Source organism: Hippopotamus amphibius, chromosome 10 (assembly GCF_030028045.1).
Source record: "Hippopotamus amphibius kiboko isolate mHipAmp2 chromosome 10, mHipAmp2.hap2, whole genome shotgun sequence".
NCBI lineage: Eukaryota > Metazoa > Chordata > Mammalia > Artiodactyla > Hippopotamidae > Hippopotamus > Hippopotamus amphibius.
The window spans coordinates 109,342,813-109,356,768 of NC_080195.1; the positions used below are offsets into that span (position 1 = coordinate 109,342,813).

The window sequence follows — 13,956 nt, forward strand, 5'->3', positions numbered from 1 at the left end:
ATACAACATCTTTGATCTAGGATGAAGAGTTGAAGTCTACAATTCAGACAAATATTTAGTTGATTTCCAATTCTGAGAATGCAGGAAGGATGTCAGCTCAGGAGGATGAGAAGATAAAGTATCACCTTGGCAAAAGCTGACTTCTCAGATGAGGGTGAATGGGAAAGATGAAACGGAGCAATGCATCCTCCTGCATGAGGCTAAAAGCATCTTTGTTCTCAGTGCTATCGCTGGCAGAGAATAAGGACGAATGCTCAGCCAGTGGAGACCCAGCCCAGGATTTGGATGTTCAGACGTTGATATAGCACCCTGCCTGCTGCAGGAGGCACCGGCTATGCCTCAAAGTAAGCCCTTCGTGTAAAAAGAACCGACAATTACATCCTCTCCTCTGGGAGGAGAGACCCAGGAGATAAACAAAGCAAGGGAAAGGACAGGAAGCAGCCAGAGAACAATATACACACATCCCTGATCAAGTTTCTCAACCCGGCCGGCTGTTTCCTCACCTAAGTGCATTTCCTTTTTCTAGGAACGTGGTCCATGAGCCACAGACCATGCAAACTCCTCCAAGCAGCGCTGCGGTCCCGATCAAAGCAAAGCCAACAATGTCACCGGGACTTTTCCAAGTTGCTTGCCATCCATCCGGTGGCTAAAAGCAAACAGGCCACTTCCCATGTGCACTTCGAGATGGGCAGAGAAAGAAAGGGGATGTCAGGCGAAAGGCTTACACCCAAAGATCAAAGCCAAGGAAGCTCCAGTTGGCCCTAAACAAAGGGATTTCCTCTCCTGTGCAGCCAGCAGAAAGCCCTTCCATAAGCCAAGCTTGCAACTTGAGGCTGCAATTACCACAGCCATGATTACAGTGATGTGTCTGCTCCACTCAACTCAACATGCACATGCTCCAGGAAAGGGATCCTGGGACCAATGGCACTCAGGTAAACTCTCTTCAACAGAGTCGACTTTGAGTAAAGTAAAATTATCCATAAAATTATCCTCGGCTAACCAGCTAAAGGCCTTACGAGAAAAAGACTGAGGTTTCCAGAGGAAGAGGGCATCCTGCCTCTGGACTGCCTTCAGACTCAAACTGCAATATCTATCTCCCCCTGAGTTCCCAGCCTCCGGCCTGCCCTGCAAATTGTTTTTTTTTTTTAATGATTGATTTGTTAAACTGAAATTTTATTTTTATTTATTTATTTATTTATTTATTTATTTATTTATTTATTGGCTGTGTTGGGTCTTCGTTGCTGCACACGGGCTTTCTTTAGTTGCGGTGAGCAGGGGCTCCCCACTGCCGTGGCTTCTCTTGTTGTGGAGAACAGGTTCTAGGCACGTGGGCTTCTGTAGTTGCGGCACATGGACTCAATAGTTGTGGCTCATGGGTTCTAAAGCGCAGGCTCAATAGTTGTGGCGCACGGGCTTAGTTGCTCCATGGCATGTGGGATCTTCCTGGAGCAGGGCTCGAACCCATGTCCCCTGCATTGGCAGGTGGATTCTCAAGCACTGCACCACTTAGGAAGCCCCTGCCCTGCAGATTTGACACTCAACAGACTCTGCAATCACATAAGAATCCGAAACCATGAGAGTAAGGGGAAGAAATTATTTCCTACTCTCAGTTATTCTCAATGCTTTTTGGGTTTGGAAACAGCAAGGATACAGGAGTACTATGGAATTCATTTTCGCTCTCTATTATTTAAAAAGACACTATGCTCTACAGAGCTTTTAAGAGAAGGGTATTGGAAAATCAAAGTGACAGTGTAAGGGATATGACAAGCCCACAAGAGCTGAAAGTGACCCAGGTGGTTCTGCAAAACCGTGACTGACCAGACACTCAAGGAAAAAGGTGGTCTAGGTGTTCTAATTTTCTCAATAGCTGAGAGCTAATCAGAATATAATGGAAATACCTTTGTGGTCATAACCTTTTTCTATTATGTGTGTTCTTTAGATGCCCCATAGGCACCTGAGGCCCAGTGTCTACAGTGCACTGTATTAGCAACCAATCGTTCACTTTGCATCCTTGCCCCTAGGATGCTGGTAAGTTGAAGAAGAGGAGAAGCTTTAACAGGCATCCCAAGCGTTCTGGTTATCCACTGCTAGTAACAAACCAATCCCCAAATTTAGTCTCCTACACTAATCATTTATTTCGCTCACAAATCTCAATTTGGGCAGAGCTTGACAAGGACAGCTCAACTCTGCTCCACGTGGCATCAGCTAGGGTGGCTCAACTAGGCCTGAACACTCCACTTCCAGGGTGGCTCCCTCACACAGGTGGAGCTGCCTGCCAGCTGAGATCTCAGCTAGGACTGTCCACTGAGGGCCTCAGGTCGTCTTCATGGGACCTCACCACAGGGCAGACTGAGCTTCCTCACAGCATGGAAGCTGGGTTCCAAGAGCCCAGGCGGAAGCTGCAAAGCTTCCTATGATCTAGCCTTGGAGGCCCCAGAATGTCCCTTCCACCACACCCTATTAGACAAACAAATCACCAAGGCCAGCCTAGATTCAAGGGAGGGGAATAAGACTCCACCTCTCTCAATAAGAGGAAGGAATTTGCAGCCATCGTAAATCTACTACACTGAGTTTCGGCCAGCTATTTTCCTCCTCCCCTGTGTGAGATGGACACGCTCTTCTGGTCTGGTCTCTGCAAGGGAAAGATGTGTGGAGCAGAGCCCAGAGCCGTTTGAAACAGCAGCAGCAAACCTGCACAGCTTTATATGTGATATGAGCAAAAACAAAGATTTGTGGTTAGAAGCCACTGAAATTCTAAAGTCATCTGTTATTGCAGTAAAGCTGAATAAAACACTGTGCAAAACTGCATTCTTTACAGGAGGCCCCTCCATCAGCCCCTCCTGCCATATACCCTGTCTCCAGGAATGACCCACCATCCAACCAAAAATCCCTCATCACCTCATAAAGAGCTTCTACATCTGTCTCCATCTCCCCTTCCTACTACCAATACTCTGCAGGGCTCATACAATCTGTTTCAGGTTTGCCTCCCTCTGATCCAATCTCCCATCTGCCTGAATTGCGATCTTCCTAACATACAAATCTGCTCATTCTGCCTTTTTTAAAAAAGGCAATATAATAATAATATGTTTAAAAAAGAAAGTTTTAGCCTACTATCCATAGGCTAAAGTCCAAATTCCTAATTAGTGCATATATAAACCTTTTACAATCTGTGTATCCTGTGTATTTGCCATACTATTAAAGATCATCCAGTTTTCGGGACATTTTTAGAGACATGGATGGACCTACAAACTGTCATACAGAGTGAAGTGAGTCAGAAAGAGAAAAACAAATATTGTATGTTTACACATATATGTGGACTATAGAAAAATGGTACAAATCAACCAGTTTGCAAGGCAGAAATAGAGACACAGATGTAGAGAACAAATATATGGACACCAAGTGGGGAAAGCGGGGAGGGTTGGGGGGGGAATGAATTGGGAGATTGGGATACCAAATTGTACACTCTAAATATATGCAGTTTATTGTAAAAAGTTAAAAAATTTAAAAAATTTAAAAAAACCATCCAGTTTTGCTACACAGAAAACAAGAAAAACAAACAGCATGAAGATCATAGATATTAAGTCAGTAACTTTTAAGATATGCTAAAGATAGAAGACACAGGGACTTCCCTGGTGACGCAGTGGTTAAGAATCTGCCTGCTAATGCAGGGGACACAGGTTCGAGCCCTGATCCCAGAAGATCCCACGTGCCTCGGAGCAACTAAGCCCATTCGCCACAACTACTGAGCCTGCGCTCTACAGCCCTCGAGCCACAACTATGAGCCCTCATGCCACAACCACTGAAGCCCACGTGCCTAGAGCCTGTGCCCTGCAACAACAAAAGCAGCCACCTCAATGAAAAGCCCGTGCACCGCAACTAAGAGTAGCTAGCCCCTGCTCTCTGCAACTAGAGACCCAATGTGCAGCAATGAAGACCCAATGCAGCCATTAGATAAATAAATTTATAAAAAGAAAGGACAAAAGGAAAACTGTGTGTTGAACACAGATAAAAAGGACAAAACAGGAGACAGTATTCCTCTTAGGCAGAAAGTCATGGATGGAGTAAATCTTACATATCAGTAAGACACAAATCATGCCACCCCCAGATTGACAGTTATGTCATCCCTAAATCAGCCACCCATTAGGGTCCCATGTATATTCTGCCTGGAAACACAGGTAAAATGCACAGCCTCTCGGCAGGTCACTGGAAGCCACAGCTCTTCCAGGCATACGTGTCCAAAATCTCTCCAACAGAGCAAGTGTGTGCTGGTCACAGACACCCTCAACTCTGGTCCTTGTAACCACACCCTAGGCTGACAATGCAGAGAGAGGCAGGATGTGGGAACACTGGTTAGCTCAGCAGGATTCGGGGGCACGGTCCTTCCATCCCTTGGCCACCCCATCCAAAGTGTTAACAGACCCCAGAACTCTGTTTCTTGGTGTATATTTTGAAATGATTTATTAATAAACTGTACAATCTGAGCATTTTAACTTGGTCTGTGAGCCTCTCTATTCTGTGACCACTGGGTTAGCCTGTCTGCTACTGTTCTGGAAAGCCATCACTACATCGAGGTATAATCATTTCCCAAGTTAACACTCCAGCCCCATCTTTCCCCTCTGGCATTATCCTGAGGCACTTTCCCAATTCATGTTAATTAGACTCCAATTGTCCCCAGGTGCAAACACTCTATGTGCTTCTGCACCTGCTGCTCTACCTGGGACGCCCTTTCCTCCTTCACCTAATTCCTGTTTTTCCTTAAAAACTTGATATTACCTCCCACCCTGGAACATCTTTCCTGATGCCACCCCACCTGGATAGGTTCACCATCACCCCCTACACTTGCTTTCACAGAGAACTTTTCACAACAAGCTTTACTTGTTCATTTACTTAGCTGTCTTCTCCTCGACACTGTGAGCTCCTTAAGTTGACAGCGACTGACACCTCTGAATGCATCTTTCATCTCCATATGACATACCTCCAGCCCTAGCACACAATCTGGCACATAATAGGCCCTCAATAAACCTCTGATGGATGAATGAATGAATGCCTTGATAAGGAACATGAGTGAGTTTTCTGCAACAAAAGAACTGTTTGGGTCATAGATTCTTACTAAACAGGACTGCTAATATGAGCACAGAAGACATTAAAAAACTGAGCTGAACCTGCCACGACCCTTTGGTATCTATTATGGTCCTTCACAAAATAACTAGAACACAGTCTGCTGTTCAATACATATCTGTTAGTGAAAGAAGGACTAAGTGAAAATATGAATGTGTGAGTGCTACATTTTTTTAAACTGAATTCCTAAGATTCATTTATTTGTTTTGAGGGTCTGTAGAACAACCACAAATGAAAGCCATCTGAGATATCCAAAATTTGAAAAGATATCATTTTCAGTATCTGTAAGAGTGGTACAGGCCTAAAAATGGGAAAGAATGTAAGGTCTCATCAAGTTCAAAAGTCTTTCCTCCATAATGTATTTGCTATTAAATATCTTAGGATCCTGTCAAATTCAAGTGACTTTAGAGTTAGGGGGAAAATATATACACAGATTCATAGGAGCCCCTCCAAGCTGCAAAATCCCATCAAACAATCAACCTGAATGGGAATGGCAGGCTTAGAAGACAGACACCTATGAAATCAATTCCTTTTTAACATCTGAAGCCCAGTTTACAAAACGGAGCTATATGTAACAGAGTGGTCCAAAATATGGCTCTAGACATCTCTAGCTCCTGGCTGCAAGGCCCACCAAACTCTCTGATTGCAAATAAGATTAGTTAACTGGATGGTACCCTTAGTGGGTAGGCATCCTTCTACCCCTAGAAGATTCAGAATTAAGTAACTGCCATGAAGTGAGATCTTAAATTACCCTTAGAAGGTAAATTAAATGAGATAACTGTAGCATAAATATCTAGCCTTTCTTTCTCCCTTGTAGTCACAGAACTCCAGGTTTTTGCTGAATCCATGGCCGTCCAGCTACAGACTGCGTTTCTCAGCCTCCCCTGCTGCTAAGTGATGGGAGCAGAAGTGACAAGTGAAACTTTTAGATCACAGTTTTTAAAGAGGAACTTAGATGGTGCCCACCTTCCTTCTTCTTCCCCCATTCTGAGGGCTGGAATGTGGAGGAGGTTGGCAGTGGTGGTGGGGGTGGGGTAGTAGAAGCCAGCCCCCACCCCACACACACACAAGTCAGAGAACAAGGATGGCAGACGGCAAGACTACATAAAAAAAAGATAGAAGGTAACAGATGATTGAACTTGGTGTACCCCCCAAAAATTAATAAATTTTAAAAAATAATTAAAAAAATAAAATACAAAAAAAAAAAAGATAGAAGGGAGCGGGTCCCTGGCTGGCCTTCCAGAGCAAGACCACCGGCTCAGAGACAAGTAAACGTCTACCTTGTTTGAATCACTGCAGTCTGGGTATCATTGTTACAACGGCTTAGCCTGTACCTTACATAATACAGTAACCGCGCTCCTTGAGATGCTATGTATATAAAGATATACATTAAGGGGCTTCCTAGGTGGCGCAGTGGTTAAGAATCCGCCTGCCAATGCAAGGGACACGGGTTAGATCCCTGCTCCAGGAAGATCCCACATGCCACGGAGCAACTAAGCCCGTGCACCACAACTGTTGAGTCTGTGCTTTAGAGCCCATGAGCCACAACTATTGAGCCTGCGTGCCGCAACTACTGAAGCCCATGCGCCTAGGGCCCGTGCTCCACAACAAGAGAAGTCACGGCAATGAGGAGCCCGCGCACCACAACAGAGTAGCCCCCACTCACCGCAACTAAAGAAAGCCCGTGCACAGCAAAAAAAGACCCAACAAGGCCAATAAAATAAATAAATAAATAAGATATATATTAAGTAACAACAATTTAGGAAATTAACAGCACAGCAGTCATATTTTTGTGTTAAAAAAAGATTCTGTGGTGGTCCAGTGGCTAAGACTCCATGCTCCCAATGCAGGGGGCTCAGGTTGATCCCTGGTAGGGAACTAGATCCCACACGCATGCCACAACTAAGAAGCCTGAATGTTGCAACTAAAGATCCCACATGCAGCAAGAAGATCTTGCGTGTGGCAACTAAGACCTGGCACAGCCAAAATAAATAAGTAAATAATAAACAAATAAATAAAACAAAAACTATTTTAAAAAAAGGAATCTGTGCATATGTGATATTTTATGTAATTGCAATATTTTAGAAATTTTGGCTGTTTTAAATTGAAATCTTACTAAATATACAATATATATAACATTAGAATATATAAGAAAACTTCAACCCTTAATCTTATAACTTCAGTTTTCTTATGTTTAAAAGTTACAGTAATATCTTACAGAATTGTAAGGTAATATATATAAAATGCCTAGCAGGGGCTCGATAAATGCTATTATTATTATCATAAGTATATATAAAGCTTAATGAAACAGTAGGAACCCGCAGGAGAAAATGTAATGTCATAGCACACTGGGCTACCCAGGCCACCTGCCAAATCCCATGCCCCTTCCTGAGCCCCCAAAAAAGAAGAGGGTTTCCTGCTCTTCTTTACTTCACCTGTCTCCTAACTCTCATATCCATCCACCTTGAGTTCTAGTCAATTATTCCCAGTCTTATTCCTCTCTTCCTTTCTGTTCACCCCAATGCAATGTCATAAAGACAGTGTTTGTAAGATGCAGATCCAGCAACTCTGGCTGTCATCAGCAAAACCCCTCCTGGATTATCCCTGTGGCAGGCGACATGGTGCATGACTGGAGGCACAACGGACTCATCAAGGATGCCCAAGCAGAAGCAGCCCACAAGGGGAGTCAGGGTCAGACGTCCAGGAGCCTGCAAGATGACAGCATGGGTGATAAAGCACCCACTGAAAGCTTACGCCAGCGTGCATCCCGACTAGATGTGTGCCTAGGAAGATAACTGGCCATTCAGAGGAAAACCCACTGAGGGGACCCGGACAGGATGACATTTTCACAGTTTCGACAAAAAGTGAAGAAGAGGATGGAATGAGGAGGAATGAAAGTGACAGAGTAAAGCGGGGACACCTGGGGAGTGGAATTAGTAAAACTCGTAACTGAACGGCAGGAAGGAGGCAGGAGGAGGTGAAAGGAAGCACAGTTTGGGGTGTTCATCTGAGATTTTCTTTTTTTCCAGCGGAGGAATATAAACAACCAGTTTGGGACAGTTACTGAGTTTGAAGGGCTTTCAGAATACCCGGGGTGAGATGTCAGGGAAGTATCTGGCACTATAAAACAACTTATTTTGGAAGCAAGATGTTGTAGGACTGGACTAGAGGACCTGGAGAGAGACTTGAGCAGCACTGCCAAATTACATACCATGAGCCACAAACACAACCTAGAACACAGGTGGCTTTAAATCTAGTAGCCACATTAAAACAAAAAAGGTAAAAGTAATTTTACATAGATAGATAGATAGTGTTTCCTTTTCTTTTCTTTTTGTCTGTACCACGCGGCTTATGGGATCTTATTTCCCTGACCAGGGAGTGAATCTGGGTCCCTGCAATGGAAGCACCAAGTCCTAATCACTGGAAAACCAGGGAAATCTCTACTCATATCATATATATTTTAATATATTTAATGGAAGAGTCAGACAACATAAGTGCGCAGACTGATAATTTTTTAATTTGTTTGGCCGCACGGTGCGACATGCAGGATCTTAGTTCCCTGACCAGGGTACCAGGGTTCCAGGTATGGTATCTGTGCCCCTCACAATGGAAGCTGGGAGTCTTAACTACTGGACCGCCAGGGAAGTCCCCCTACTCACATATTTTTATTTAACCTAAAATATCCAAAAAGAAAGGGAATCACAAAGCCAGAAAACAGCACTCATAAAAAAAAAAAAAAACCAATTTAGTTTTGATTACGGTACACAAGTGAAAAACACGGTACTCACGGTTTCTGAAGAGGACGACGGTCTCTGAAAATTCTCACCTTGCACCCATATGCTCTCTGTCACAAACGCTATGTGTTCCGCTTCCAGTATAAACGGAGAAACCAGAAACAGGGCCCATTTGTTCAAATCATCAATGGACTGGACAGAGGGAAAGAAACACAAAAAGGGAGGATTCAAGATGATTTCAAACCACAACTGCCACTTATAGCAACATCCAGGAGAACCCGGCCTCTGTAATTCCAGGCGGCATCTAAATAAGGTCATCAGATGCTCTCCTACAGACCACATTAACTCTGCATTTTTTCTTGTTGAACTGTTACTAAACAGCTGCAACATCCTTCAGTGACTCATGACACCTTTAACATCTCTAGATATTTGTTATCAAGCAATTAATTCTGAAACGTATTCCCATCACCCCTTACTGCTAAGAACTTGTAGGACCTTTCCAAATTACAATTTGGAAGCACATTTAAAGATGAGGCAGTTCAGGGATTTCCCTGGCGGTGCAGGGGGTTAAGACTGAGCTTCCACTGCAGGGGGCACTAAGATCCCCCACGCTGCACTTGCCAGGCTCAGCCAAAAAAAAAAAAAAAGGGGGTTTGGTTCAGAAGCGCAGGCCAGTCAGCAGAAACCTGTTACGGACAGATGCCCAAAGAGCTGTTCTTCCATTTCCTCCAGCCATTACAGCATCAGGATTGGTTAGCAGATTGGACATGTCCACTAATCTCTGCTCTTCTCCTGAAATTTCTCTAAAAGGACTGTACACGAATCTACACTAAAAACAAGGCACATGCAGAGCAGAAAAAGCTGAAATCTAAGGCTGTCGGTGGGGTGTCTAATAATCAACCCCCCCCCCCCCGCCAAAAAAAAGGCATTTGGGTCAAGCTCCATGGAATTGCTTTCTCAGTTCAAATCTGTCCTTGCTGGGAAGATGAGAAAGTATTTTCACCAGGCCTAGCAACCTGGCACAAAGCAGAAGCTCAGTAAATATCTGTTGAACCACGTAATGAATGAAGATGAGGGAGAAAAAACTTCTATGGGTAAATATTATCAACATAATAGTTAAAAACAAAATACAGATTGTCCACTTTACTCACAGAAAATGAGTAAACAAAAAAGTTTAATTTTCCAGTTGTATAAACTATCTTTGGTGATACCAATTCGTATATAACCTTCCGTTATATAAACATTCACATTTGGTACTTATGCATCTGATTTTAAGTATATAAAATATGCAAAGGCATAAGATTCAGTTCTGTAAAGTTACTTCAGCCCAGGTGGATCGACAATAAGGTATCTACGGAACCAAATCGTCAGCTCTAAGATATTTTCAATCTCAAAATAACAGTAGCTAATCACAGTCAAATTTTCCAATTGTAGGCCTCGAACATCAGGACTTGAACTCAACAACCACTACTTCATTCACTGAAATATTGAGTAACTATTACAGGTCAAGCTGCTAAGTTAAACAGACCCAGTTCCTAGAGAGAAAAAGATAAAAAATGGACATAATGGAAAAAAAGAATGTGTGTGTATATATATAAATACTGAATATATATAATATAAATAAGTACATATATAAATATATATAAAAAGTATATGTATATAACTGAATCACTGCTGTACAGCTGAAATTAACATATTGTAAATCAACTATACTTCAACTTAAAAAAATGAAAAAAACAATGTCACAATGAAAAATAAAAGATAAAAACTGGAAATAAGAAGTGTGGTTTAAAGTTTATGAGGACACAGAGCTGGCTGGCCACATTTAGTCTGGAAACTAGGGGCCATGTCTGTGAGACAGTGATTTCTGGGTAAAACTCTGAGGAGGACAGGAAGTTACAAAAACCCCAAAAGCCCAAAGCTGATTTTGCCTGGGTGCCCCTACACCTGGCTGGAGCAGTCAACAAGGGCTGAAGAGCATTAGTTACATTTATCAAAGTTAACAGAAGACCAGTAAAGTCATGGAGATGTGCAAAAGTAAAGCTGTCTCCCAGGAAGATATCTGCATCTCATTATTTTTTGGATGTTCAAAATTTCTGCTCTAATCTAAACCTCTTACAGTAAGTAAACGAATCCAGTTTGGAAACCACTACTATAGAAAAATCCACCCCTCATATTTTTCCTCATTTTATTATCTTTCCTCATTTTTATTATCTTCTCAATCAGCGTTCCTTAAAGGAATTAAGCCTTCCTTCCCTCAGGCGTCCACTGTATGTAATGAATGAACATCTAAGCATATTAGATGCGCCCTCTTAGAACTGACAAAAAAAGTTAACTCATATTCTGTGTATCAACAAGGATGGGTATTTTTGATTTGTAGCAGCAAAGTATAATCCCATACCTAAGCATAACCTCAGCAAAACATTCCAACCTGAGATAAGATTTTAATTCCCACATGGTGTATGGTTTTACACACAAAGATAATCTCATGTTAACGCTAAGATTGATCCAACTTTCCAGAAGGAAAAGGGAAAGAAACTGATTAAAAGCAAAACACTTGGGACTTCCTAGGTGCCGCAGTGGTTGAGGGTCCACCTGCCAATGCAAGTGGCTGTATTCGAGCCCTGCTCTGGGAGGATTTCACGTGCTGCGGAGCAGCTGGGCCCGTATGCCACAGCTATTGAGCCTGTGCTCTAGAGCCTGTGAGCCACGGTTGTTTTGCCCGTGTGCCACAGCTATTGAAGCCCACACGCCTAGAGCCCATGCTCTGCAACAGGAGAGGCCACTACAGTGAGAGGCCCGTGCGCCACAGTGAAGAGCAGCCCCCGCTCGCAGCAACTAGAGAGAGCCCATGTGCAGCAAAGACCCAATGCAGCCAATAAATAAAATAAATAAATAAATGAATTTAAAAGAAAAAAAAGCAAAACACTTTTAAAGCAATTATATTCCAATAAAGAACTAAAAAAAAAAAAAAACTTTAAAAAAATCATAAGTAAAATCATCAAAAGTAGTGATATAGCACCCAAAAGAAAAAGCGGGGAAAAAAAGCAAAACACTTTTAAATGTTAATGACAACGTGGGTTCTGTCCACGGAAGTCTGCACAGAACTGCACAGGAAAGAGCCCATTTCCAATAGCCGAATGGAAAGAACTGTCGTTCCCGTTCACAGAAAGACGGCAGAGCTTACACCGCCGGCCCAGGTCACACTGTGGGGGACGGAGCCGGCTGAGCTCGCAAGCCACCAGCCTAAGTACTGGGCCACATCGCACGCCTGCGTGCAAACCGAAACCGAAAAGATGCGGGGATAAGCAGTAGGTGCGCCGGTGGGTAAGTGACGCCACTGACAGGAGCGGCGGACAGGGCAGTCTCTGTCACCTCGGAAACACCTGACGGAAAGCGGAGGATGTGCCGTCTTTCCCTGAAATCAGGTTCAACCGAACTGCAGCCCGCAGCGCAGGCGGGAGAGAGACTCCAGGTGGGCGCTGCTCAGGTGCGCATCGGCCCTGCACAGGCACGTGGGTACAAGCCTCCCGGCAGCGCCGAAAGCCAGGCGTCCACGCACTGGCGCCGGCAGCCCGCGGAGCGGAGGCCAGCTCGCCTGTCACAGTGTCGGACTCCGGTGCCACTCTCCGGGCTCCCGCGGGCATCGCGTGCAGGGGAGGCGCCGAGCCTGGCCTTCCCGGGACCCGATGCCCGCGGCCTCCCGGCGGCGCGGGGGGTGCCCCGGGGCTGCACGGACCCCGGGCAGAGCGCGGGGTCCCCGGGGGGGGGGGCGCTTCCGGCTCGCGGCCCGCCCCGCCCCGCCCCCCCCGCCGCGCCCCCGCCCCGCCCCCGCGCCCCCCGCCGCGCCCCGCGCCCGCCCACCTGGCTCTCGCCGACGCAGAAGACGCGGCCGCCGCGGCTCAGGCACACGCGGGAGTCCCGGGGCTGCGCGGCCGCGCGGCAGAAGGTGAAGGAGCAGCGCGAGGCGCGCAGCCGCCGCACCGTGGCACGCACCAGCGCGGCGGGCCCGCGCCCCCAGCGCGCCCACAGGTACAGGTAGCACAGCGTGATGAGCATGGCCGGCCGGCCGGCGGCGGAGCGCGGGCCCGGGACGCTCGCACCACCGGCCGGCCCGCCCGGGCGCCCGGCCCCGCCCTCCCGGCGGCCGGAAGAGGCCGCGCCGCCGCCGGGAGGCCGCGGGGTGGCGGGGGAGGGCGGGCGTGTTGACGGAGGGAGACGGGAGGCCTGGTACGCGAGGGAGGGGTGTGGGGAAGGGAGGTGATGGAGGGAGAGAGGGGGCGCGTCGGGGGGGGGGTGAGTGGGAGGGGACCAGGGGAGGCCGCTCAGGGTGGAGGGTGGGGGGTGACGTGATGGAGGGAGAAGGCGGGCGGAGAGGTAGGCTGGGGACCTGGCGGATAAGCCCAGTGGTTGTCCTGACGGTTTCAGCCAGAGTCCGGCCTCCCTTCCTTGATGGGTGGGAGGCAGATTGAGGAAGGGATTGTGCATGTGTTTATAACATCAGCAGCCAGCAGTAACCAACCAGCACTGTAACCACGAGCCAAAGTGTGCTGATACAACTGCCACCCAGTCCAGTCCAGTGGGAGAATGAGGTGAGGCCTTCACGCAAAAAGGATTTCAAGATAAATCGCATAAATTCACACAGTGCAATAATATGTGTGTTTCTGGACTCTTGAAGACAGAGGGGCACTAAAAAGGCTACCTGGTGCTCTTGAATACGTGGGTCACCACTTTGTGAGTATCTTAAAATAAGTAGAGAAAGAGAAACAGGATTCAATGTTCTTGTCCCCTAAGAGAACCATAATGATACCTGATGCTGACAAAGGTTTCTCCCCTGGAACCTCATTTTTTGTAAAGGCAGTATGCAAAGAACAGGGTCCTCAACAACTCTGAAGCAGAGCAGAGGTTTTCCCTATGTTGCTTCCTGTTCTGGCCTTTGCTGTAAGTGGATGGCATATTGCACTAAAAGCAATCAGGGAGGCCACTCTCAAGTCTTTCTTAAATACAAGAGCTGATTTTTAAAAGTACCCTGACCATTTATTCGTCTGCTTTAAAACAGCAGTAGAGGAGGCCCATTTTCAGAACCTCAGACCTGCTCAGATGA

At 45.9% G+C, this 13,956-nt stretch overlaps 1 protein-coding gene across 2 annotated transcripts in view; it reads right to left on the reverse strand.

Annotated features, from left to right (window-relative positions):
• The window catches only part of HLCS (holocarboxylase synthetase), a 177,689-nt gene extending 164,706 nt beyond the window's left edge, over positions 1 to 12,983 (reverse strand). For both annotated transcript variants that reach the window (XM_057696870.1, XM_057696871.1), the window contains exons 1-2: positions 12,717 to 12,983; positions 8,907 to 9,044 (exon numbers count right to left, since the gene is read on the reverse strand). In XM_057696870.1, coding sequence (XP_057552853.1) covers positions 8,907 to 9,044; positions 12,717 to 12,911 — 333 coding nt within the window. In that variant the 5' untranslated portion in view covers positions 12,912 to 12,983. The remainder of the gene's footprint in view (positions 1 to 8,906; positions 9,045 to 12,716) is intronic.
• Between the last annotated feature and the right edge of the window lie 973 nt (positions 12,984 to 13,956).